Source organism: Tetrao urogallus, assembly GCF_951394365.1.
Source record: "Tetrao urogallus genome assembly, chromosome: 1".
Lineage (NCBI taxonomy): Eukaryota > Metazoa > Chordata > Aves > Galliformes > Phasianidae > Tetrao > Tetrao urogallus.
In genome coordinates, this window is record NC_136813.1 from 59,225,176 (window position 1) to 59,250,260 (window position 25,085).

General features: G+C 41.9%; 1 protein-coding gene across 1 annotated transcript in view; it reads right to left on the minus strand.

Annotated features, from left to right (window-relative positions):
• Positions 1–7,935: 7,935 nt before the first annotated feature.
• The window catches only part of LOC306951446 (E3 SUMO-protein ligase RanBP2-like), a gene marked incomplete at both ends in the record, with an annotated part of 28,544 nt that continues 11,394 nt past the window's right edge, over positions 7,936–25,085 (minus strand). Inside the window, 15 exons of the mRNA XM_079541948.1 lie at positions 7,936–8,241; positions 9,755–10,089; positions 10,243–10,516; positions 11,217–11,362; positions 11,522–11,620; positions 12,114–12,345; positions 13,045–13,232; positions 13,702–13,782; positions 14,213–14,380; positions 17,661–17,738; positions 18,704–23,267; positions 23,797–23,894; positions 24,064–24,202; positions 24,504–24,587; positions 24,672–24,851. Coding sequence (XP_079398074.1) covers positions 7,936–8,241; positions 9,755–10,089; positions 10,243–10,516; positions 11,217–11,362; positions 11,522–11,620; positions 12,114–12,345; positions 13,045–13,232; positions 13,702–13,782; positions 14,213–14,380; positions 17,661–17,738; positions 18,704–23,267; positions 23,797–23,894; positions 24,064–24,202; positions 24,504–24,587; positions 24,672–24,851 — 6,972 coding nt within the window. The remainder of the gene's footprint in view (positions 8,242–9,754; positions 10,090–10,242; positions 10,517–11,216; positions 11,363–11,521; positions 11,621–12,113; positions 12,346–13,044; positions 13,233–13,701; positions 13,783–14,212; positions 14,381–17,660; positions 17,739–18,703; positions 23,268–23,796; positions 23,895–24,063; positions 24,203–24,503; positions 24,588–24,671; positions 24,852–25,085) is intronic.

Here is a 25,085-nt window from a genome sequence, read left to right on the forward strand (position 1 = left end):
CTATGAAGAGCATTGGCAATCCCCGCCAAACCTGAGATGGCTTGGCAGAGGTGAGTGGCAAGGAGCCTTGGGTTCATGTGTGACAAAGGAGCAGACGGTGGATTGCCAAATGGAGGAGTTCATCACTTATACATGGAACCCGCTTTTTACATTGCCCTGACCAGGAACAGCCAGGGGAGACAACCTGCACAGAAGGAGGTGAGTGCCAACATTGGGCTGCATTTCATACAGGAATGGTTCCACAGCAAGCTGGGAGCAGGGTGCAGTGGGCAGCAGATCGCTGAGCAGTGGAGTACTGCGCCGAGATGGGGGCCCCTGATGGCTTCTTTCTTGTCAGGGGGAGCGAGACATTTGCTGGGGACTACATTCTGTCCTTCTGGCACAATGAGAAGGTGCAGCATTGCCGCATCCACTGGTGGCAGGACTCCAGCATCCATGGTTTCTTTTTGACTGACAACCAGGTATTTGGCAGCCTCTACGATCTCATCACCAACTACTGGAGATGGCACTGAGGTACAACAGACTTGAGGCTGACAGAGCCGGTGTCTCGGTTCAACACTCACAGCAACATAGACTGGGTACTGTGGGACGGCACACGAGGGACAAGCCCAGCTCCAGCACCCTCTCTTTCAGGGCAGGATGGAAGACCCAGCACTGCCACATGCAGCAAGAGGGTCACACTTAATAAGGCACTTGACCAAGTGCATATTGTTCATGTTCATCACACACCATACAAGTTTTTGTTCTGCACTAACAACGGAGTCTGTGTCTAATTGCCACAGGTAAACCTGGATCTTATTTGCCTTCCTTAACCTGTGTCTTTCCCAAACCTTTTCATTTCACAAACTTTATAAAAAACTACTAACATTGTTCTGCCTCCCTCTTCCAGAGCTAACACCAGGATATCGGATTTCCTAGGTCTCTGCAGATAAAGGCTTATTCTCACTTCCAATGTTCAGTCCTTTCCCCATTTGCAAGTAACACTTTGTTTTCAGCAGGAGTCTCTGGCCCCCAGCTCTCTCTCTCAGAGTTCTGCTTACAAGCTGTGTGGGGGGCAATGCAGGGGATGCATTCTTGTGCCACTGCCTATCTACTTTGGCTACAACAGATCACAGACTTTAACATCCCTAACTCACTGTTTTTCCTTTACCTTTTTTCTGCTTTGTCTTTCACATTTCCACTATTCATATCCTCAATTACACTTCCACGTACCATTAACAACTATGCTTCCGTCCACCAACAACTACTCCTCCATGTACCATCAAAACAGTTTGTCCTACTCCCTTTCAGAACCTACAAATCAAACAACACAGTTCTTCACTTTCCACAAACACCCAGCACTTGGTTTCACAATTAGAATACTCAATTATAAAAACAGGTCCCTGCTACTTCGTATATGCTCCCGGTTTCTTATTTGATATTCTGTCTCACCGCAATGTCTCTCCTGTGAGCCAAAATACGACTCAGAGATCATTTCTGGTATCTTTCTAGACACCCCTTGTCCCATAACAGCTTCTTAGATAACACTTCCACGCCATAAACATATAATAATCACAAAGACAGTGACAATAATCAGTACAATACTTCATAATATATATAATAATCAGACAATAATTTATGCTCAGGATCCCTCCTCTCCAATTCCCCACAGAACCCAGACTTTCTTCTCTATTCCTTTCCCACACTTGCATAGCTGATTGCCTAATCACGCCTCTTTCTTCTCCAGTAAACAACATATCCATGATAACATCATTTCCATCCATGAGTACAAATCAGGCTCTATACATTGATCTAATTGTTCTGCTACTCTTATAAGATCCTCAATTAAGGAATTCATTTCCTTCTTGGAATTCCTAACCTTTCTGCTTGTAAAAGGGGAAGGCATCAGCATATCCTGTTTCCTCTAGACCTAAGAGGACTTACCTAAGAGGACTTCCTTAACAGGATATATTGAAGTATTAATAAGGTTAGTGTTAGAGGAAGGAAAATTCTCCAGGTCCCATCTACATTGTTCTGCCTGCATTAGAAATAGTGTGGCCAGCAGGAGCAGGGAGGTGATCATCCCCCTCTACTCAGCACTGGTGAGGCCGCACCTTGACTGCTGTGTTCAGTTTTGGGCCCCTCACTACAGGAAAGACATTGAGGCCCTGGAGCATGTCCAGAGAAGGGCAACGAAACTGGTGAGGGGTCTGGAGCACAAGTCTGATGAGGAGCGGCTGAGGGAGCTGGGATTGTTCAGTCTGGAGAAGAGGAGGCTCAGGGGAGACCTCATTGCACTCTACAACTTGCTGCAGGGAGGCTGTGGTGAGGAGGGGTTTGGCCTCTTCTCCCAGACAATGAGCAGGACACGGGGAAATGGCCTCAAGTTGTATCAGAGGAGGTTTAGGTTAGACATAAGGAAGGACATTTTCTCTCAGAGAGTGGTCAGGGACTGGAATGGCTGCCCAGAGAGGTGGTGGAGTCGCCGTCCCTGGCAGTGTTCAAGAGGCGTCTGAATGAGGAGCTGCGAGATATGGTTTAGTGCTTGTGGTAGCAGTGGTAATGGGAGGACAGTTGGACTAGGTGATCTTGTAGGTCGTTTCCAATCTTGTGATTCTACGATTCTATAATTCTCTCAACAGTTAAGAACATGCACTCTCTCCAGGACCTTGCACAGGATCAGCAGCACGGCCACTCCCTGCCTTTGCAGAGACCGCAGCTGCTTGCATTACTTTAGAACTTCAAGGGGGGTGAAAGCTATCTAAGGGATCCCATTTATGATCTTTCTGCTTCTCTCATTTCTCTTTTGAACTTTGACTCTTTCTTATGAGGAACTGATTTACTTTTTGCTCCCATTAAACGGCATAAGCCAATTCTGTTTCAGAGAAAGGAATCTTACTGTTTACACACAAATTCAAAGTCCGACAAACCCAATCTCTGTCAGACTCACATTTTGGTCAAAAGTGGCTCTTTAGGCTATGTCTGTACACAGTATTTAAACATCTTTTTCCTGTTCCTGTCCCTAGCTTTGGGATTATTTTTCCAATTCTGAAGCTTTTTCTCCTAAGGGGCTATCTCTAGGCACGATTCCAAGGATCCTTTTCCTGTATTCTCAGAAGCTCCTATTACCCATCCCTCCGGAATGCTGCTGTGAACTCCCCAGCTCACAGGTTATCACACTCCGATTCTCAGATTTTGGGCATCCCTTCGGAGCACCTTGCTCCGATTCTCAGATTAATAGGGCTGTACTGCTGGCACTTCATCAAGTGCACAGGGTACCACACACCAACAGCTCCCTCCTGAGACTCTTCCTTTCACCATCACAGCCGCTTTGTCCATCTCTGGCCGTGTCCCTCTCGGGGGCAACAGAACCACAGATCGGGACTCGCACTTTCTTTGCACTGAATGTGTGTCTCAGTCACACACACTCGAGAGTCTCAACTGACCGCCAAGGCAAGAATTAAATTCCCTTACCTTGGTCCGTGCACGAAGTTACCGGATCGCAACACCTGTGCCTACCTGCTCCTTGGCTTTCTCAGAGTCCATCCTTTATGTAACAGTCTCGGTTTCCTATCGGCCACCCCAAGGAATCTCCTCACCACCCAGACAGGACCGCTAAAATCAGCGGGATGCACCTATCCTGCCCAGGGCAGCGAAGGGGACTCCCCAGGAGGCGATGATGATCCTGGACAAGCCCCCAAACTGTTGAAAATATCCAAATAATTTATCAGGACAGCATCTCTGATAAAGCAGATTTTATTCACAATTGCAGTGGCGGACCTCCTCCTACAAGCAGGAGTGCACCCAGAAAGCAGCATAACATCTCTTATGTCCTGTTACTCGACACTTACCTCTTTCTCCCCAGCTTCCTCATTGCCTGAGTACTTCAGGTTCACAATCTTCCTGACGCTCAACTAAACACACAGATACTGGCTAAACAAAACTTTTTGCTAGCTAAGCATATATCGCTATTTAGTTAACTTCTCACACTTGCTCATTCAACACTTGGTCATTGTTTCCAGACATCTGCTCGTCCTTGCATAGAGATAAGCTTGGGAGGAGGATAGGGGAGTATCCTGATGCCTGCTTGTTGCATCCCAACCTACCCACAGAGCAAGGCAATCTAGCCTTGTGTAGAGGCCTTGGCTTCTTTGATGTTTGTTAAAGTCTGTTTTTCTTTTGCTGAGAGTCTCTTATCCAAACAAAATAGCCCTACAATATGCTTTCTAGTCCATAACACTATACCTATATTATTTGGAACATTTAAAAATTATTGCAGTTTTGCAAGCAAGAATTAATCACACAATTCAGCAACTATTACTTCTAAAGTATGTTACTAACATATATGGTATTTCTACTTTTTCTCATCAGCTATTTCTAAGGACAAGTTCCAAAATACAAACAGATTGTGCTCTACTTCTTCAGATCAATTCCCCCTTTTTAATATCTAATGCAGAAACGACATTCCATTCCTACAGGTGCAAAAAACAGTCCTAGCAGGAAAGCTAGCAGAAGCATAGAGATTGTTACAGGACAAAATCAATACAGCATACAGGAAGTTCTTCTGTTAGCAGCCTAGGCCTGTTAGCTAATGAACTGTTGAAATTTGCAATCAGCACAAAAGTAAAGGCAGATAGGAGAGTCTTCACAGGAGGCCAAGAATACAAGCGCTATTGAATGCCTACAGTCAGGACAACAGCCAAATGAGATGATGAGATGCCATTACAGAGAAGAAAAATGCACTTTATATCAAAAATACAGTCTGAGATAAGTATTAATTATTGATCTAAAATAGTGCTAATCTGTTTTCCAATCCTCTTGCCATGGGCAGGGACACCTTCCACTAAATCACGTTGTCCCAAACCCTATCCTTGTGTGTCCATCAATGGTTCCAGGGAAGGGGCATGTACAACTCTCTGGGTTACTTGCATCAGTATCTAAACACTCTCATAGAAAGAAAATTCTTCCTAATATCTAATCTAAATTGACTCTCTTTTAATTTCTTGTCCTGTCATTACTCCGTGCCTTGATAGAGTCCCTCCCACATTTTTCTGCAGTGCCTTCTCCAGGCTGAACAACCCCCTCTCCTTGTCTTTCTTATGCTGCCCTATTGGTGAGAAGCTGAAGTCACCTAAAGCAGGTTCTCTACTGTAGGTTACACAGGGAAGGGTCCAGGTAGATTTTGAGTATCTCTAGAGATGACACAACCTCAATGGAAAATAAATAAATTTAAAAAGATCAGTCTTAAAATTGTTTTTTGTGATTTTAGTTGCGTGCTGTTGCATCTCTCTGCTATGCTTTAAGTGATCAACTGTAAGAAAAAACAAAAAGCATAGGAAAAACAAAACCAGTGTTTTTTTCTCCTGCAAACATTAAGCGAGTTTCAGAACTGACAGCCTTTGGACACTGCCAGCGTTTGCCTCCTGGAACTGAGATGTGAGGGATCTCTGTCTGTTTTCAGACAGATCAGCTTCCTAATCCACTGTGCAGTGGCACCAGTGCTTACATTGCCCGAGTCATGGCAACAGAAGGATCAATGCAGTTCAGGCACTCACAGTAACATAACAAACCCTTGCAATCTCTGGCACAAAGTACCATTGCTTTACTTTGGCACAGGAAAGGATTGTAATGTATCATACTGGACTGGATGCTGTGGCTCAGAGCATCGCAGGGGCAGGAGAAACAAGTAAGGAAGAAACGGGCAGGCTGGAGGTCTTCATTTAAACAGTCAAGCTGCAGCAGAAGCGTATCCATTAAGTACACGACGGGCTGCAAAGATGCAAAATGGAACTAACTGGCAGACAAGAGGCAAGCTGTTAAGCACACTAGTGCCTACCCAAACAACCAGAATCCTAACCTTGTTTCTCCAGGCAATGTCCCTTTCTTCTGGTGAACACCAGCTCTGGTTTACTCTGTGCTAAGAAGTGCCTCCTGGAGCTCAGCTAAAGGTTTACTTACTGTTCCCTCATGTACTCCCAGTTTGGCATAGCTAATGAGAAGCAATGCAGACTTCTCACTTTCTGTGTCACTAAAACACAAAGACTGTGGCAGCAGTTCACAGGTGGCAGCTCAATATAATCAAAATACAACTTTTCTTTCTTAAGATACCATTTTACAGTTTAATGCCTACGCAAGTGGTGCTCCTTCAAGCAACTGATGAAAAAGGCACTCTTTCTATCCTTAAGAAAAGTTACATACGTTGAACTTCTATATTCTTAACTTACATAGTAATGGTAAATTGATTATTTTGAAAAGAATACTGATAAGTCATAGAATCATAGAATTGCTCAGGTTGGAAAAGACCTTAAAGATCATGGAGTCCAACCACAAGCTAACCATCCTACCCTAACTCTAACAGCTCTCCACTATATCATGTCCCTGAGCACCACATCCAAATGGCTTTTAAACACATCCAAGGATGGTGACTCCACCACCTCCCTGGGGAGCCAATTCCAGTGCTTAACAGCCCTTTCTGTACAGAAGTGTTTCCTGATATCCAACCTAAACTTACTCCTGGTGCAACTTGAGGCCATTTCCCCTCATCCTGTTGCCAGTGAGAAGAGACCAGCCCTGCTCTCTCTCTGTAAGCACCTTTCAGATACTGGAAGAGAGCAATAAGGTCTCCCCTCAGCCTCCTTTTCCCCAGACTGAACAGCCCCAGTTCCTTCAGTCTCTCTTCATAGGCCATATTCTCCAAGCCCCTCACCAGCCTTGTTGCCTTTCTTTGGACCTGCTCCAGCACCTCAATGTCCTTTCTGTACTGAGGTGCCCAAAACTGAACACAGTACTCGAGGTGGGGCCTCACCAGTGCCGAGTCCAGGGGCAGGATGACCTTCCCAGTCCTGTTCATCACTTCATTCCTGATACAAGCCAGGATGCTGTTGGGTTTCTTGGCCATGTGGGTACACTGCTGGCTCATATTCAGCCGACTGTCCATCAGTACACCAAGGTCCCTTTCTGTCAGGCAGCTTTCCAGCCACTCCTCCCCAAGCCTGTAGGGTTGCCCAGGGTTGTTGTGACCGAAGTGCAGGACCCAACACTTGGCCCTATTGAAACTCATACAGTTACCCTTGGCTCAACCCCTAGTCCTGGCATTAAGTTGTAAAGTTAAAAAAAAAAAAAAAAATTATTCATGCAATTTCACCATTAAGACACAAAATTTTTAAAGACAGAACACAGTTGTGCAATGTCAAAGTCTGCCACAGGAGACAGAGCTGATAAACGCATTGAGAAGACAGGCACAAGTGCCCTCTGTCATAGTTACAGCAGCAAGTTATACTATAGCTGTTGAAATAACATTCAGAGTTCATTAGAGAGTTGTCACTAAACTGTACAAGTCACTTGAAAGTCTTATATACAAAAGAAACTGAGGCCTGAAAGTAAATTTCACTAGCAAATAACAGTGAAATTCTGTGTCCAAGAATGCATGTAGGAACTATTCTTATCCTTCAATTATTGAGGCGTTAGAGACTGAACAGTACAAACTGCAGCCACCTGACTAGCTCCCTTGACTTGCTTTCTGTTAAGAGTAAGAATTACATTTCAAAGGCCTTTGGTTTACTGGCCAGCACTTATAGCATCTTCAGTTTGTATATTCAAAGGAAAGATGTACAGGAACATGAAGCCAGACCACGCAAGACTTTGTTCTGTTTCTAAACAAGCCAAAAGTGAGGACAAGACAATTATTTTAACAAGACTAAGATTTAATTTTTAAAATTTGACATTCAATACAAATGTCAGGATAACACAAATACACCTGAAATATGCCAGTGTCTGAACTTTATTTAACATGCAAAAAAAAAAAAAAACCCAATTTGAACACAAAAAAAACTATAAGCTGTAATTTTACATTTATACATCAGAAGTGTCCATTTTTAAGAAGTTGAAATAATTAGTTAATAACATCTAAATACCAATTCATACCACTAGAACATCTGTATACTCAAAGCCATAATTCTATGTTTGCCCACAGTCTGTAATGACAACTCTTCCATTTACTAGCCCTTTAGGAGAACCAAAGGATTCAATCTTTTTCACGACATCCATTCCATCCTTCACGAATCCAAATACCACGTGTTTAAAGTCCAAGTGTTCTGCTTTTTTGAGCGTTATGAAGAACTGAGAGTTGTTTGTATCCCTGCCCCTATTTGCCATTGACAGCAAGCCAGGGCCAGTATGTTTCACTTCAAAATTCTCATCTTCAAATGCTTCTCCATAAATTGATCGTCCACCTGTTCCATCATGGTTTGTTATATCACCTCCCTTTGGAAAAAAAAAAAAACAAGTAGACAGAATTATTTTACAAGTCCCAAAACATCAACTAACAACGTTCTCTTTCAGTAAGACAGAATTCCATTTGGAAGAACATGAGTAAACCTCAACATTACTTTTCAGGGGCACCACATTTACTTGGCTATAGGGACACCTCAGCTTCATCAGCTTTGATCATGGTAACAAAGCATTAGCATGAAGTTTCTCATTTTTACCGAGCGCAGCATTTTACCTTCCTGCTCCACACCCCTACACTACTCTTTCACAGTCTGCTTTCTACATCATTTTGCCCTTCCATCTGGCACCTGCATTATCTCACTGAGGCACAAAGACTCCTGATTACTGCCTGTTCAGGACAGCAGCTACAGATAGTGAGCAGTGTTTTTGCCCTTGCACATGATAGCAAGTTTTTGGCTTGTGATTATTTGACTATGTGCACAAAGGTGACCATGTACAATATTTCAAGAAAATTCTGAAAGGCAAGAAATCTGGAGAGAAGTCTGGGCAGAGCAAACGTGGATAACAGCTCACATTTTGTCTGGATGAACATTCTATAGCATGCTTTCAAGAAAGTTACTTACAGCATGTAGAATAACCCGAAACAAGATTACATCCTAAATGAACAAGCAAAGCTCCTTTGCTCCACAGAAAGGCAAAAATAAAGAAAAGAGCAGTAACAGACATGCTTCAGATTCAGGTAATATCTAATCAAGAGTGGACAGTTTTTAATTCTGGTGACTAGTTATTTGTATAATACTATAATTCTGAGTTAAAAAGCACATGCTCTGTCTTCAAAGATGTAGTGATATGCAAAAGCATTAGTATAGCACGTAGGAGGTTGGTCTATTTTATCTGTTTCAAGTCATTATAATTCACATTAAATTAGTTGTGAGAATATTAGAAAAAGAAGAGAAGGTATATATGAACAGAGATCAATCTTCCACGCCTTCAGAATTTACGAAAGACTTGTTAATGCTAACATGCAAAACCAGTGCTGTCTGCATGGGTTTCACACACAAAGCAAGCTGATACTGTAAGTGGGAAATCTGAGTAATTTAAGGACAAAGCCTATCATACATGACATGAGATCTACAGCACTCCTTTGGCTGAGATGTGAGTGTCTGAAATAACTGAAGTATTAATTTCACAGTGGGGGTTACGTAAAATACAAAGCGTACTTCCAAAAGTCAATAGAAGCCTGACAAGTAGGTGCTGTTAGCATGTGAGAATACGAAAGTTTCTCTTCTGTAGAAAGGAAGGTTGAATGTTAGTTTTGGAAAGCCTTGATTTCCTTGCAACTTCTGTCCCTTGTCCATGCTAAGAAATTTCTTCTTTATTTTTTTCCCTATTAACATAGCAGCACTAAGAAACTCTAAAGCATTTGGCTTAGGGCAGCACAAGATGCTTGTGCCATTCCTTATCTCCTAGTTTGCAGCACTGTTAGCAAAGATGGGTTTCAATCTCTCAATGGTTTGAGAGAATGAATTCTTCACATTAAGCTTACCTGACATATGAAGTCACTAACTATTCTGTGAAACGTGGTATTCTTGAATCCAAAGCCTTTCTCCCCCGTGCACAGGGCCCTGAAGTTTTCAGCTGTTCGAGGGACAATATTTGAAAACAGCTCCATGGTTATGCGTCCTAAAGGTTCATCGTTGGCAGAAACATTAAAATACACAACAGGGTTGGTGTCCTTTGACAGTTCTGCTGCCAGAGAGAGGTGGCCCTTCTGTAGCTCTGACAAGCTTTGCTGGCATTCTTCAAATCTCCTCTTGAAAGAATTAGCCAGTTCTTGAACTTTAAATCTGACTGCAAATTGTTCCACTTTCACTTCACCATCTGAAAAACAAATCCAAGAAGAGATTTCCTTAGCTCTACTCACAGTAGCCAGAGATCAGTCGCTTTTCTTCTGTAGAATTTCCAGGGTAAAACAAAGCCCAACAAACTGCAGAAGATACTGAAAAAACTGCAAAAACCACTCAACCAACTCACCAGCATAATCTGTAGCTGTCCAAATTAAAACATTGTTTGATGTATCAGAGGGCACTAAGTTCATTTCTTTGGTGATGACATGGTTTGCACACACTTTCAGAACTTGGTCCCTTCTCATAAGGATCCTGTAATATTTCTTCTGCGTATGGAAAAGGATCTTAAGCTCTCCAACACCACGCTCCTTCCACTGAGTAGCATCTCTGTCCCACCTGTAAAGTTTCGCTCTCTCTTTGAAGAGAATTTCTTCATCTTCTTCTCCAGACTTTACCTCCACCTAAAACACAGCACAGTACTGTGTGACTTCTCCAGACGGCGTCACCAAGAACACTGTTACAATTCTGACATCAGGTAATGCTAAATTATCCAGTGTGTTCCTTTCTCAGAATCAGACAGACAGAATCAGACAGAATCGTAGGGGTTGGAATGGACCTCCATAGATCATCGAGTCCAACCCCCCTGCCAAAGCAGGTTCCCTACAGCAGATGAAGTGGTTTCTAAAGTGGTTTTGTACCCACAGCTCTACAGACACTCATCATGCACATGCAACCCCATCAATTTGGAAGGCTTTCACAGAACTCAAGTACAGGTCATCAATACAAAAGTCACAGAGTTGTATTGCCATTATTCAAGCTCCCCCTCCACATCATTTTTCACATACACTATGATGAATTAGTTTTTAAACTTTTTGAAGTTACATGTACAGATCTATATGACCAACACTGTCTCAAGAAATAAAATATTCAAGTTTGCATCATTAATTGATTTGCACTTCCCCAGTGCAAAGCTGTACTAAGATTCAGAACAGCAAGGTGCACCCACACAGGCAGAGTAAAAAAAAAATACAGAACGTAAAGAAATAGACAACAAAGCACAAAAGACAGAAAGGAAAGGTAAATCTTCCTTTGTTCTACTTAAACCTGCTGTTAGCAGATACATTTATCTTAACACTTTTTAAGTCCTGAAAGTTCCCTCACCTCTGGTAAGGAGACAATTGGCTCAAAGTGGATATCATCACTGTGTACCACCTCATCATCACTACCACCTTCTTCTTCGTCTGCCTTACTGGCTGGCTGTACTCCAAAAACAGCTGCTCCTGTGTTTGCCCATTTGAAGTTTTTATCTACAATTAAGACATTTGCATTTTAAACTTGTCCACAACAACAAAGATGACACACATTTACATTGTTTAACAATATGTAGAAATCCGGTGCACAGAGATTTATCGTGGGAAGCACAAATCCAGATGTGTATCTGTACCAGAGGCTTAAGCTTAACTCACCTTTAGAGCCAAAAGCAAAGTCTCCAGAGTTCTTGGAAGCCAGATCCGCAAACGACAAGCCCGAAGCGTGACCAAAGCCAAACGAGATGGGTTTGTGTTCTGTCAAAGACGGAGAAGTCAAATGTTTTTCTCTTTCTTTGAGGAAAACATCTTTGATGTCATAGAGTTGTAAGAAAATACTGGAGAAGCTTTCATATTTGCACCTGATTCTCATATTGACACTTTTTACTACAGTCCAAAAAACTGCTCAAGACTGAGTTTCAGCATGCTATTTCTGAGACTCAGCAAGTCCACACAGCTTGAGTAAGTACTCACATGGTATGAAACAATACACTAACTTAAGTATAAATCATACAACTGAGAGTAGCAGTGGTCTGTACTAGAGTCATCTGAACATACCAGAATTTGATAGGCACAAGTATTTTCATTCCCCTGCATATTTTCACTAGACCAATACTTGTGCTTCAAATTCACTGCTGTATCTGTTCAATGGCTAAATTAAACTAACCAATAAAAAAGCAAACTTAAGGTTGTACACACACCCACACACACAAAAAGACCCAAACAAACCCTTACATTCTCCCAGCTTTACCTTGTGCTGACTCAGAATGTTCAGAATCACTTTCTTTTTTAGTTGACAGGTCCACAGGCTTATCATCACCTCCTGGCAAACTCTGTGATACGTGAGCAGTTTCTGTGGAATCTGCCTCTTCACTGCTAGCAGCTGACTGCACAAATACCGCCGTTGCTTCACTAGTTGATGGAGTATGTAATTCTTCCTCACTCGTAGAGACTGTGTCAGCTGAGCTTGTAACTTCACTCTCCTGAGATTAATAAGTAAGCACATAAGCCAGGAGAGCCTAATATTCAGACCACATTCAGTCTGGACGCTAAGAATAACCACTGCCTCCCAAAAAGCCACATTCCCCCTTTGCCCCCCCTCCCTCCCATGTTGTCAATTTCTTCATTTCATTACAACAGCAGTGCAGAAAACTCACGATGCTAAGTTCTCAGGCTCCAACTTTCTTACAGCTTTACGAAGGTTTCAAAATAGGTAACTAACAGGGAATGAGAAGTGAACAGATGGGAAAAAAAAACCCCAAGAATTGTTGCTGGAAGGTTTCAGACATTCTTCATTATTCTTAACACACACACACACACACACACACACTCAAGTTCAACTTGACAAGAGACTGAAGTACCTTTGAAGCAGTATGATTCCAAAACAAGCACCCCTTCTCTTGGGAATTTCTCTGAAATCACTGAACTCTCACATACCTGCTAGGAGGAATTCTACTAGCCAAAGCTGTTTCTACTTTAGGAGGCAAAGCGGTTTCCTTTCTCTCCCTGAGAAATGCAAGATCTGTACCTTAGTTCCAACGCCAGAACAGACTTGAGACTCAGTCAAACAAGTCAAGTAGTTTTTAATTTGCTGAATATTTGATTGCTCACTAAGTGAAAACTGACTAAGAAGAACACTGCAAATTTATTGCCAAAACTTTTCATAGATACTTGACTCGTACTTTCTTTTTCGGAGCGTCAGCTTCTTTCTGAGAGCCTTCTGGACAGGCATCTTCCGCATTACTACCAATGCCACAGACAGATGTGGAAGTGACCTGCGGAGTTTCTTCTTCAGCCTTCTTCTCAGGAGGTTTAGTTTCAGAAGTAGTAACACATTCCCTCTCCGATTCCTGTTTCACTGGAGTGCCTACTGCAAAGAACAAAAATCAGTGGAAAACAGCTGTTCAGACAGCTTAAGGCTGTGATCATTTCCTACATATCCATTATAAACTAACCTAATGAAACTCAGAACATCTGAAGTTTAAAACTTAAAATAATGATGCTATTACAAAAAAGTCACTCATTCAGTCACAAGGGAGCTAAAGAACTGTACATTTGTCCTACTGTGGTTTTCTGTTGTATCAAAGAGCCTCCATGCAATAATGATTGCAATCTTGCAACTGCCACTACTACTACTAGCTTCCTTTGACACTTACTTGTATTTCTCGTAGCTCAATATATGCCACCTTTTTTTAGTACACAGAAAGTCAGCCAAAGAAAGCAAACCTCATTTACAGACCTATCCAAATTCACTTATCCACTCTAGTGTCCTCCAGATTTAGAGATTCAGCTTCAGCATCTAAGAAATTAAAGATTAACCACTGTGTTTTCAGACATACCTTGCCATTTCCTTTTTTCTTTTTCATTGCTGGGATACAGTCTTCCATTAAGTTTCTTAACTGCTGTTTCATAGTCTTCATCTTAAAACACAGGAAACAAGTATGAGTTCTCAGGGATCTTCCAAATACAAAGAAGTCTAAATTTGTTAAGCCCTTCAGACTCACAAGCCTTGTCAAGCACACAAGACTTCTGCAAGTCTTTTAAGAACTTGACATATCAGCAAGCAAGCTTTCAATTCTTATTTATGTACCAGTGCCTTATTACACTACTGACACTTTCTCTGCCTACATTCATGGCACAGGTTTCACACTTTCAGAAAACAAGCATCGTGTTCGTTTTATTAGGAGAATCACAAAGCAGGGTGGGGAAGGGAGACGGAGGGTCATTGGCCAAAAGGAAGATGACAGCTGTCATCAGTATCAACAATATTAGAGCCTGTAGATTCTAGTACAATGCACGTCCCCTACAAAAAATGCAACACTAAGGGCAATCAACTTTGACATTCCTTACCATCATCCTCTTCACTCACATATCCAGGCTTATTCTTGTAACAGAAGAAGGTTGAAGGTAGCTTAAGAAAGCCTGCGAGAGCTCTCTGCTCTGGGGTAGGTGTGAGCTCGTACACGATCACAACATCATCGGATGCTGCAGCATCTGAGGGGTCAGCTGTCTTCTCAGCTTTGTATAGAAATACAACAAAACATGAAAATTAAACATTTCACAACAGCAGCAACATCAGCTTCCCACTGCCCATGTTACAGAATCAAATTAATACTTTGACAGCTAGAAACAGACGAAACCTACGTTCTTCTTGTTTCTCCCTCAGGATGACTACCAGAATTAGAGAACACTAGGAAAAAATTACAGATCGTGCTGGGACGTAAGAAGTTCTAATCTGTATGCCCAACTAGATCTTATGACCTTTGAAATTTAAGTCCTAGATCAAGAACAGGTCAGCATTTGTATATTGTTCAAGAATTATTTACGGCCTTACGCCAAACAGAATACAGCTACAGGGAAGAGCCAGATGGGTATCATGTACAGAGGAGAAGCAAAACCTAGGACTGAAAAATAGAGTAATAAATGTAAAGCTGTCTGCAGCAACACGTACTACTGCTGAGCTTTGAGCATTTGAAATTCCAGACGATACTGAACAGCAACTGAACTGAACTGATCTCAAATTAATTCTGGGAAATCCGTGCTTCCAACTCATCTCAACTTTTCGCCATAACTGCTACTAGTGAAACTTGTTACAGGAATGATCTTGTAGTTCCGTGCTACGGAAGCAACTAAAACACTGCTCTCAGCCTTCTGAAATTTAACTAGCTTTTACAGCAAGAAGAAATACGTCACTACTGATTTTATTATGTAACTTCTTCTCTTCCTTTCTCAATATGAAGAAGCTTTTTGAGTACAAACAGAATAACCATGACAATCAAAGGTTAAACCTGAAGATGTCAAGTTGTTGTACAAGAATGGAAGCAGAGAAGAAGGATGTATCAGTTTAAGGGTCACCTGTACGGGAGGTGGTTTTTTTGTTTGTTTGTTTCTATCTGTAATTTAGAAGTCAAAGTTGAAGAGAAACACACAGGTTAACGATTAATAATAAGTAGTCCATAAGCACATCCATATCCATATACTGGCTGTTTCTAATAGATTGACTGCTTTAGAAAGTCAGCCCACATGATAACATGCTCCAGTTTAGGTGTGCATTAAGCTATGCAGCAGAATTTGAAGCTCAATTTTCTTCTTATGACAACTTGTTTGCCAACTTGATGGCACAACAAGGGCAAAGTGGAACCTGAAGCTTCAGACAGGAAACAGAGTACTTCTTGCTTCCCAAGGAACACTGATTTTCCTGCTTCCACTACTTCCTTCCAGCAGTGAAAAAGCAATGTGAGTAGTACTGGAGAAAAGGCAGTATCTGAAGTACTAAGTACCAGTTCAATTTTAACAGTGCTTTTAAGTATTCCTTTCCCAGCCTTTCTGTGCCCATTGACTGACTCCCATTAGAAGTTAACTGCTTCAGTTTCCTTCTACAGTCCTATAAAGTAATCCTTTTTGGTCATTTCAGATCTCAATTGCTCTTCTGAGCTGACATCCAAAGCAGATATATAATGAGGTTCCTGAACAACAAATTTGAATTCTTAAGATGGAAAAGCTAGAGATGATTTAATATATTTTCTCAGAACTTTACACACATACAAAGTAACTCCAGCTGATTTAAATCAGAATTGGTGGCATCTAGTACCATGCTACAACAGTAGGCAGGTATGCTGCCTGTAAGGAGGTGCTTTATTCACTCAGATCAGCTAAGCAGTCAAGCAAGTTCACATCCAGTTCATCACAGATGAACTCAGTGCAAACTAGCTGAACAAGCTGAACAGAACCTTAGTGCAAAGCAGCTGAACAGAAGAAACACATTAGAAACACACTAAGCCAGTTCAGATCAACCCACAGGTAAAGCTCTCCACAAATCGACCAGAAGCTGATTAAGATCACAGTGCTCCCAAAATCTACTCAAAGAAGTGACAAAAACAGCAACAGTAAGGATTAAAACCTGTGTTGACCCTCAGAATATTAAGGCTGAGCAAGACGTTTGCTAGATCACTTACATCAGTTCTCATTCAGCCTCCCTGCAAGAAAAGTAATTTTTCTTACTTATATAAGCTGCAAGCAGCTTGAATTTATCTTCATAGATTGCCACTGAAGCAGTGCCAAGAGTGCACACAGTATATTGAAAGACTGTTGGCTTTGGTTGGTTTTGTCATAACAGAACTTTCCAGTCAAGGGGAAAACAAAACCCAAACAAAAAATTCTTAGTAGATAAAAGGAACAAAAGAAAGAGCAACATCATGTACAACAGTTGGAACATTTCACTTTTATTTCAGCTTTGACATAAAGACCAGATAGACTTAATATCTAACCAGTCTGTTTTTACTCCCTCTCAATGTCAGTAAATAGCTGCTTCACATGAAGTGAAAAGCACTAAGGCTTAAATCCTTACACATGAAGTGACAGGGTAACACACAACTGACATAACTGTGAACTTCAGCTGCTGAGCACTTGGGGAAAGCTTGTGAAAAAAGCTAAAAAAAACAAAACCTCAGGAAAGTTCTGTTTTTTTGCATCTCCGTGGCAAATAACTTGGGGTTCAATTTCTTTTGAGCTGCTCAAGCAAAACTCAGAAACCATTGACTGAAAGATGCTCCCCATGAGGAGCTCTGATTAGCAAGAAGACTTGCAAGAAGCACAGTTTAAAACATCTTAAAATGACACAAACTAAAGGTGTAATAGCATGGTTAGGGATTCTGGAGGTAAACAGGTCGGTTACATCAGCAAAAGCTTTATCAGTAGCAAAGGTGGATTCCATACTATATATGAAGCAAATACATATAAACTAGCTAAATGTGGCTCTCATTTCTCTCAGCTCCTCTGCACAAATGTAGAAGTTAATGCTGGTAATCAGGAAATTGAATTCAGTATTTCCAACAGCTAAATACAAATTCAATACTAAATTCAAATTTTGCTAGTCAACATGCCTTGAAATCTTCAAGTATACATCAGTAACATGGAAGACTTCAGGCAGGAAGAGATGCACACTGCAAGAGTAAGAAAAGCAGAACACAATTCCTTTAGTAAGGAGGAATTCTAGGGATCCTGCATGCGTGATCAGTCAAACTGTGAAGGAGAAGCGCAAGGCAGATTTCTGAATACCTTGAGAACAGAAGGCAAACCAAAGCCAAAGCCTAAACAGGGCCATCCACTGTGCTCACACATCACAGGCTACAGACATTCTCCTGCAGCACAAATACAGGACTCAGACAATCTGAAGTGCTCTCCTCCAGCATGCATGTTAACTGTCAGGATTAGGAGCCAACTGCTCTGCCACACGCCGGCTGCTGGCTGTGCCTGCTCAAGTGTTTTTCATCACACGTTCAGTGCAGCGTGTAAATACCTTTACTAGCAGGTTGCAAGGAAGATGTGCTTGTCCAAAAGGCCATTGGATTAGATTTAAAAAGGCTAAAATTAAATCCTAGAAAATAAATGGCGTGGAGAGAAATGTTTAACTGAAATTTTCAAGGGGGTAAAACAAACCTTATTCCTATCCATGCTCTGGAAGCATTCCACATTGACACATCACAGTAGGAAAACTCACATTGAATGCTATACAAGCTTATCCAACCCCTATGAATAAACTGCAGTCAACATCTCTAGCATCTCACTTAGTGTATTACAGTTAAGAAACAGTTTGCCTTCATACGACAGAGACTGCTATAGATATTAAGACGCACCATCTGGTGAAACAGCCCTGCAATTGTAGGAAGCAGTGCATGAAGTCCTCTATCAGTACGACGCCAGCAAATCCCTGTCACTGCACAAAGATACCTGAGCACATTACGGGGAACACAGGGCAGCCACTGCTTCTGCAAGCTCAGCTTTCAGCTAGTATCAGAGCCTGTGTAACTGAGGATGTAATCACAGGATCTCTTTTCAAGCTAAGAAAAGCTAGACTGTGCATCAGGAATTGCAGAGACCATTCATGGAAGTCTTCAAGCAAATGCACTGAGTGTAGTTTCAGAATACCCATCCACACAGCCACAGAGATAACTGAGTTTAAGCTTAAGCACAAGGGCTGTTCTATAGCTTACCAGTCAGAGCGAGGCCTGTGCACATACATTACCAGTTCAACTCAAAAAATGCACTTTCAGCACTTAACCCTGACATTTTCAACACCTCATCAAGATTCCACAATCCTACCGGCAATTCTCTCTCACTACAGAGTAACTCCAAATCCTGTACAAGGCATGTTTGTATCTTTATGTGCAAATAACCTCAAACCTGAATATGCACTCCAGCTGAAAGTCTAGAATTTGAAGATTCACATATGGGCATTAGAACTGAAAGGAACTACATATTATTCAGACAGAAGAAATAACACAATGACTGGCATTAACGAGTTGCACACTTGAATAAGCTCCTTGTTCAATTAACACTCACCTTTTTCCAGAATTTTAAATGAGAAGTTGGAGGGTCCATCTTGTGCTGAGGGAGCCACATTGGATGCCTTGCTGTCCGAAGGTTTCTGAGATGCACTGCAGCTTTTGGATGGTTCAGCTACTCCCACTTTTTTCTGTTCTGCTTTCTGAGATGCTGAAATATCATCTGTGCTTTTTCTTGGAGGATTAAAGCTGAATCCAAAGAGGGAACCGGTGGCTGAAGTATTTCCAAATGTGAATGTCTTTGACTTCTCATTACTGAAAATGCTCTTGACAGATTCAGATCCAAATACAAACTTTGGAGGAGAAACCACTGTTTTGGGTGGCGTTTCAGAGGTACTTCTCGATACCTCTAAAGCTTCTACAACAGTGTCAGAAGTATCATCACTATGGCTGAGGTCAGTTCTTTCTCTGGTAGTTTCTTCCAGTACAGCTACAGCGTTCTTACCACAAGGAGATTCTTTTGCTGTATTGGTACGAGAAACGTGAGGCGTTATCAATGTGCCTTTCTCTTGGGCTTGCTTTGCTTCATCAAAAGCTTGCTTAAATGAGTCTGCAACATCCTGCAGTTTGAACCGCACTGCTAGCAGCTCTACTTTCCTTTCCCCGTCTGCAAAATCGCATGCGGTCCACACCCATACTCTGTCAGATCCTTTCATTTGTTGCATATTCATATCTGGTGTTATTCTGTGGTTGGCACAGAGTTTTAGTACCTGATCCCTTCTCATTACTATACGTGCTTGTTTGCTGTCATAGTTCTGCAGTATCTTGATATCCCCAATACCTCTCTCCTTCCATTGATTTGTGTCTTTATCGTATCTATAGAGTTTAGCTCTATGACTGAAGACAACTTGCTCATTTTCCTCGCCACTAGTCACTTCCACAAGGTCAGGCAGAGGTACTACGGGTTCGAAGTACTGCCCATCTCTCTCCTCCTCTTGAGTAAGATCAGAATCTTCATCCGTGCCCACAGATGTTCCACTCTGGTTCTGCTTGGCAGGAGATTTGGATGGACTCAAGGCAGATTTAAAGCTGAAATTGAAGCCTGCTGTAGACTCTCCAAATCTAAACAGATTTTTCCTTACAGGGCTGCTTGCAAGAGGTGATGCATACACAGAGCTACTTAAGCTGTCATCCAATGCTTCCTCACGCAACTCACAGTTGCTCCACTCCACAGCAGGCCCAGTACCTTCAGCGTGTGGCTCTGTAACAGAATCAGAAGTGCTGCCAGCACAGGCAGAGTTTACGTTTTCTTCTTCTGCTAGTTTAGTTTTGTCATCCGTCAGAAACGTTTTGAGATCTTTTAAGCCGGTCTTCATTTCTTCTGCTTTCTGTATAAGCTGAGCTGTCCTGCCTGTATCGACAAGTTTATGGGGTGTCTGCAGTGGTATATCTAGCAGTAGCTTCTGACACTCTTCAAACTTCTGTTTGAACTCCTCAGCCTGCTCTGGTGTTTTGAACTTCGCTGCCAGCTGTTCCAGCTTTGCATCGCCATCAGAGAAGTCACTGGCCATCCACATCCATGCTTTGTCTGAGCCCGACAGCTGTTTCAAGTTCATAGTTGTTGTGATCCAGTGATTTGCACATACCTTCAGTACCTGCTCGCGTCGCATTAGTATCCTTACTTTGCCATTCACTTCATTTTTAAGAATCTTCAGGTTGCCAACCCCACGTTCTTTCCACTGGCTCGTTTCTGGATCAAACCTGAATAGCTTCACTCTTTGGGAGTACAGCACTTTCTCATCCTCCTCTCCTGTAAACGGTTCTACTTTTTCAGGCATCTGAACTATCGGTTCAAAATGAATATCATCACTGTCCTCAGTCTTGTACACATCGTCATCCTTCTCACCAAGATCAGCAGAGGTGCTTGCTCTGTGACCAGTCTGAGAAACCTTTGAAGAAAACAGCTGTTCACCTGCACCTGAGAAGCCTTCAAAGTTAGGATCTTTTTTGCCAAACTGAAAGCCTTCACTGGGGGTACTTTTTGCAAGATCAGCAAAAGTAAAAGTACTACTGCTGTTTTGGCCAAAAGTAAACTCACCCTTGTCCTTGTCTGCTGTTTCCTCAGATCGGAGTGTAACTCCACTACTTGAAGGCAGTTCATTTTTGTCTTTTTCGTCAATGTTTTTCAAGTCTGTTGTACACTCCTTGGGTGGATCATCTTTCTTACTAGTATTTTTATTGGATTCCTGGATGCCAAATTTAAATCCACCTGGAGGCACCAACATTGAAAAGTTGAATCCTTCCTTTGCAGGCTTTGCTTCAGCCTCTCCAAGATTCTGAAATGTAAATGCTGGTGTTTTCCCTTGATCAGCATGACCAAACTTAAAGCTTTTTCCTAAGAATTCACACTTAAAACCCGTTCCCAGTTGTCCTCCAACAGGTTCAGATGATTTACTTTTCAAGTCAGAAGTCAACAATGAAACATCACTGGTAGGCTTACTAGATGGATTTGGTGTTTGGCAAGCTACACAAGCTGGTGAGGAACCTTCGTTCCTTACAAAACAAGTATTACAATCCCACTGTCCTTCCTTTTTAGCAAAAAGCTCTGCAAATGCATTCTTCTGTGGTTTACTTGCCTCAGTAGCAGATCCAAAGCTGGGAGCAGGAAGCGCCTGAACAGCAGAGACTGGCACATGTGGTTGACCTTGAGAGTTAGGACTCTGACAAGAACGACAGTTTTCATCATTTGCTTCGTTCTGGGTGAGGCATACAGAGCAGTTCCACTGACCTTTCAGTGAAAAAGCAGTTCCCAAGTCATTCTGAGTGGTCTTTGGAGCATCTAGTCGTTCCAGTTTAAAGGAAAACTGTTGAGGAGATACTTCCGAACTAGTTTTGCTTGGATTCTGGCAGGCAACACATTTTGTGGCAGTGGGTTCATTCCTGACTGAACAGATACTACAGTCCCACTGACCTTCCTTTTTAGCAAAGGCAGATCCTAATTTGTCCTGTGTGGCACTACTGCTGGCTTTGAAACTTGCAGCAGATTCACTTACTGGGGTGCCATGTGTGTCCCACACATCTGGATTTGGGCTTTGGCATGAGACACAGTTCTTAGCAGTTGCTTCGTTCGGAACTAAACATACTTTACACTCCCACTGATTCTTCTTCAAGGGAGACTGTCCAAATCCGCCAGAGGAATAGGTTTGTATGGCTTCCTTTCCAAATGAAAAAGTGGTAGGGGCAGTTGACGTTGACGTAAAACTGCCTTTGCTGTCAGATTCGCTGGTCACACTATCTTTTGAGAACCGAAATACGGAGTTCAAGATCCCTAATGTTGACCCGCAAGATTCCTTGGTATCTTGACTTGTTGCCTCTTTAGCAGTTCCAGTGCTCCGAGTCAAGGATGCATCAGCACTTGATCCTGACGTTTTTAACATATTCTGACACTCCTCAAACTTACTTTTGAAAAGCATTGCTTCCTCTGGTGTTTTAAATCGAATTGCAAGCTGTTCTGGCTTTGGCAGCTCATCTGCATAATCTAAAGCATGCCATACAAATGATCTATCTGATCCAGCATTTGGAGTTAATTTCATATCAGTATTTATGTAGTGATTTGCACAGATTTTTAGTACTTGGTCCCTTCTCATTAAGAGACGGAATTTGCCAGATACTTTGTGTTTCAGTATTTTCACATTTCCAATACCTCTTTCTTTCCATTCTTTAGATTCTGCATCAAACCGGAACAGTTTAGCTCTGTTGCAGAAGAACTCTTCTTCATCTTCCTCGCCTGTCTTTACTTCAATCTTGTCAGGGAGTGGCACCACAGGTTCAAAATGAGGTCCATCATCATCCTCATCACCACCATGGGTGCTTCCTCCCTCTGTTTCATGACTTCTATTGGCCAAGTCAGAATTTGAAGTCGTAAATAATTGCTTGCTTGGTTCTTGGAAGTTAAACATTTCACTCTTCTCAAAAGACAGGTTTTTATGCACATTTTGTGCCACGCTGTCTGTAAGAGAGACACCTGAGGTATGCTTATTGCTGAAACTGAAGACATTTCTTTGGCCATTTGCATGACTGTTAACTCCTTTTTGTTCAATGCACCTCTCATCTTGTAAAGGTTTGTCTGATGTTAAAAGCTTCAAAAGGCGTTCACTGCTGTTAAAAGCTCCATTAGCAGGCTGTGTGGCAGCTAAAGGAGAAGAAAAGGTGAAGTCCCCATCATTAGATTTGAAGTTAGTGTTGAATTTAAAGGTTGTTGGCTGAGGCGGCTTTGACCCTTCAGCTGCTCCCGGCTGCCCAAATTTAGCTTTTGAAAATTCCACCCCTTTGGATTCTGCAGGTTTTAAAGCTGTGGGTGCAACCGAAGGTTTTGTAAAATAGCCTGGTTCAGGTAGTGGTGGATTGGTGCTCGCCTGTGGAACACCGTAGTTGTAGTAATCATCGCCTCCACGAGGTGAAATGATTCCAGCAGCAGGAGCATCAAAACGCAAAGGTGTAGCATAGATGTCTTGAGGAAACACACCGGCACAAGTGTTCTGCAGAGGTGGGGTGTGGATCGGCTGTTGATAAGCATATATATGTTGCTGAGGTGCAAGTCTGTTCATGCCGTAGACAGGCGCCTAAAGAAAACACACAATCACTTCGCTGTGGAAAAGGAGAAAAAGCTCTCAGGCTGCTAAAGCCCACCCAACATGTACTCTTAATAACAAGGTGAGCTTTACAATTACATTTTGACTCTAATCCGTCTAAACTAAAATCACATGTTCAAAACTTGGATGGTAGCTGAAAACGTGGACTGAGGGGAAGCGTAAGCTGAATGGACTCATTATTGTTATTATTAGAAAACAAACAAAACATAGAGTAAAAACCACCAAGTTCCCATGCTGTTTTGGGGAAAAGAACATCACAGACGCAGAGCAGAGAACATATATTAGGCACGTTAAAAACATTTTGCTGGCTGTTTCTCCCAAACCATACGTCGCAAACAATAGCTGATAATGGATCTTTCTGCCCGTCTCCAGCAGAGCTCAAGTTTACTAAATGCTACCTAGGGAACTGCAGTACTTCTACCCAACTACACCCAGAATCAAAAGCAGTCGTTTTCAATAAGTCAGTCAAAATTGCTTGAGCAGATACATTTGTCCTCACCTTTGTTGGTGTTACATTGGTTGCAGCAGTTCTTAGAAGATACTGTGAGTTATAAGCAGGTGACTGGCTATAGTACACAGATGGGCCAGTGGTAGCAACTGAAAACGAACACCGAGAAAAGAATTTATATCCAATTTGTGTTACTGATTTCAATTAACATCCCCCGAGGATCAGTTCTGCTCATTCGTCAAACAACACTGCAGAAAGATTTTAACAAGTCTTACTCGGTACAACTAAGTGTCTAATCAAAATTCAGCATCAACTTACCCGTTAAAGGAGCTTCATGAAGATTTTGTGCTCTCTGATAACCATCTGGCATAGCATCAGTTCCATAGCTTTCAGCAGGCCACCGATGAGATGATACACTTAGGTTGGAACTGTTCAGTTTCATTTCCTGCATTTCATTCTATTCAAGAAGCGTTTCAGTTAAGAGAGTATAAACGTATTACACAGCTATTTGAAGGAAACCTAAGCAATGATCCCTACTCCCCTGTTATTTAAAAGCATCTTCAAGGTCTGAGACAAAAAAAAAAAAAGTTAACTGCTGCAATAATCCACCATCTGCCTATGGTGTACACAACTGAGATTGGTCCCTGAAGCCAGAAATAAAAAACCCAGAACCAAAGAGGACAATAGCTAAGCTGAAGAAAGCAAAACTATCTGAACAGGCAGTCCTTAGAAGCATTACCTCCTCCAAAGTTGTTTACCTTTAAAGCTTCCACTTGCTGACAGAGCATCTGAAGTAAGGACTTATGATCTTCTGCCCACTGAGGAAGAGTTTTAGGAGAAAACTGGAAAAAAACACAGCTTATTATAGAACTTCAGTTTTTTACACAAATGTAACACATGCCTAGAAGAGTAATTGGCTAATATACCTTGTAGGTATTAGTTGGTGAGAAAGATAATTTCTTAGGTGATGGAATTGAATGCTTTACTTCCAGATGTGCAGCTTGTGAGATATTTCCGGAGGCAAAACTTTCCTCTTCATCATTCTCCCCAAGCTCCTGGATCACTGCATTCAGCATTTCCGTTACAGTTTCAATAGATACTGGCAGCTAAAAATTTGAAACACAAGTCGTGATTGCAATTCTTGATCTGAGGAAGAGACTGTGTTCTGATCTATGGCTGAACAGTACACAAGGCTTTCACTACAGAAATTCTGGGCTTTTTTGTTGTTCTTTCCTTCCCAGGAAAGCCCTACATCTGCTACAATTAAGGTAAGAGGACAATTCACACAAGCATTAATTCTATTTGGAAACTATCAACCTCACAAAGACAGTGAGCAAAAG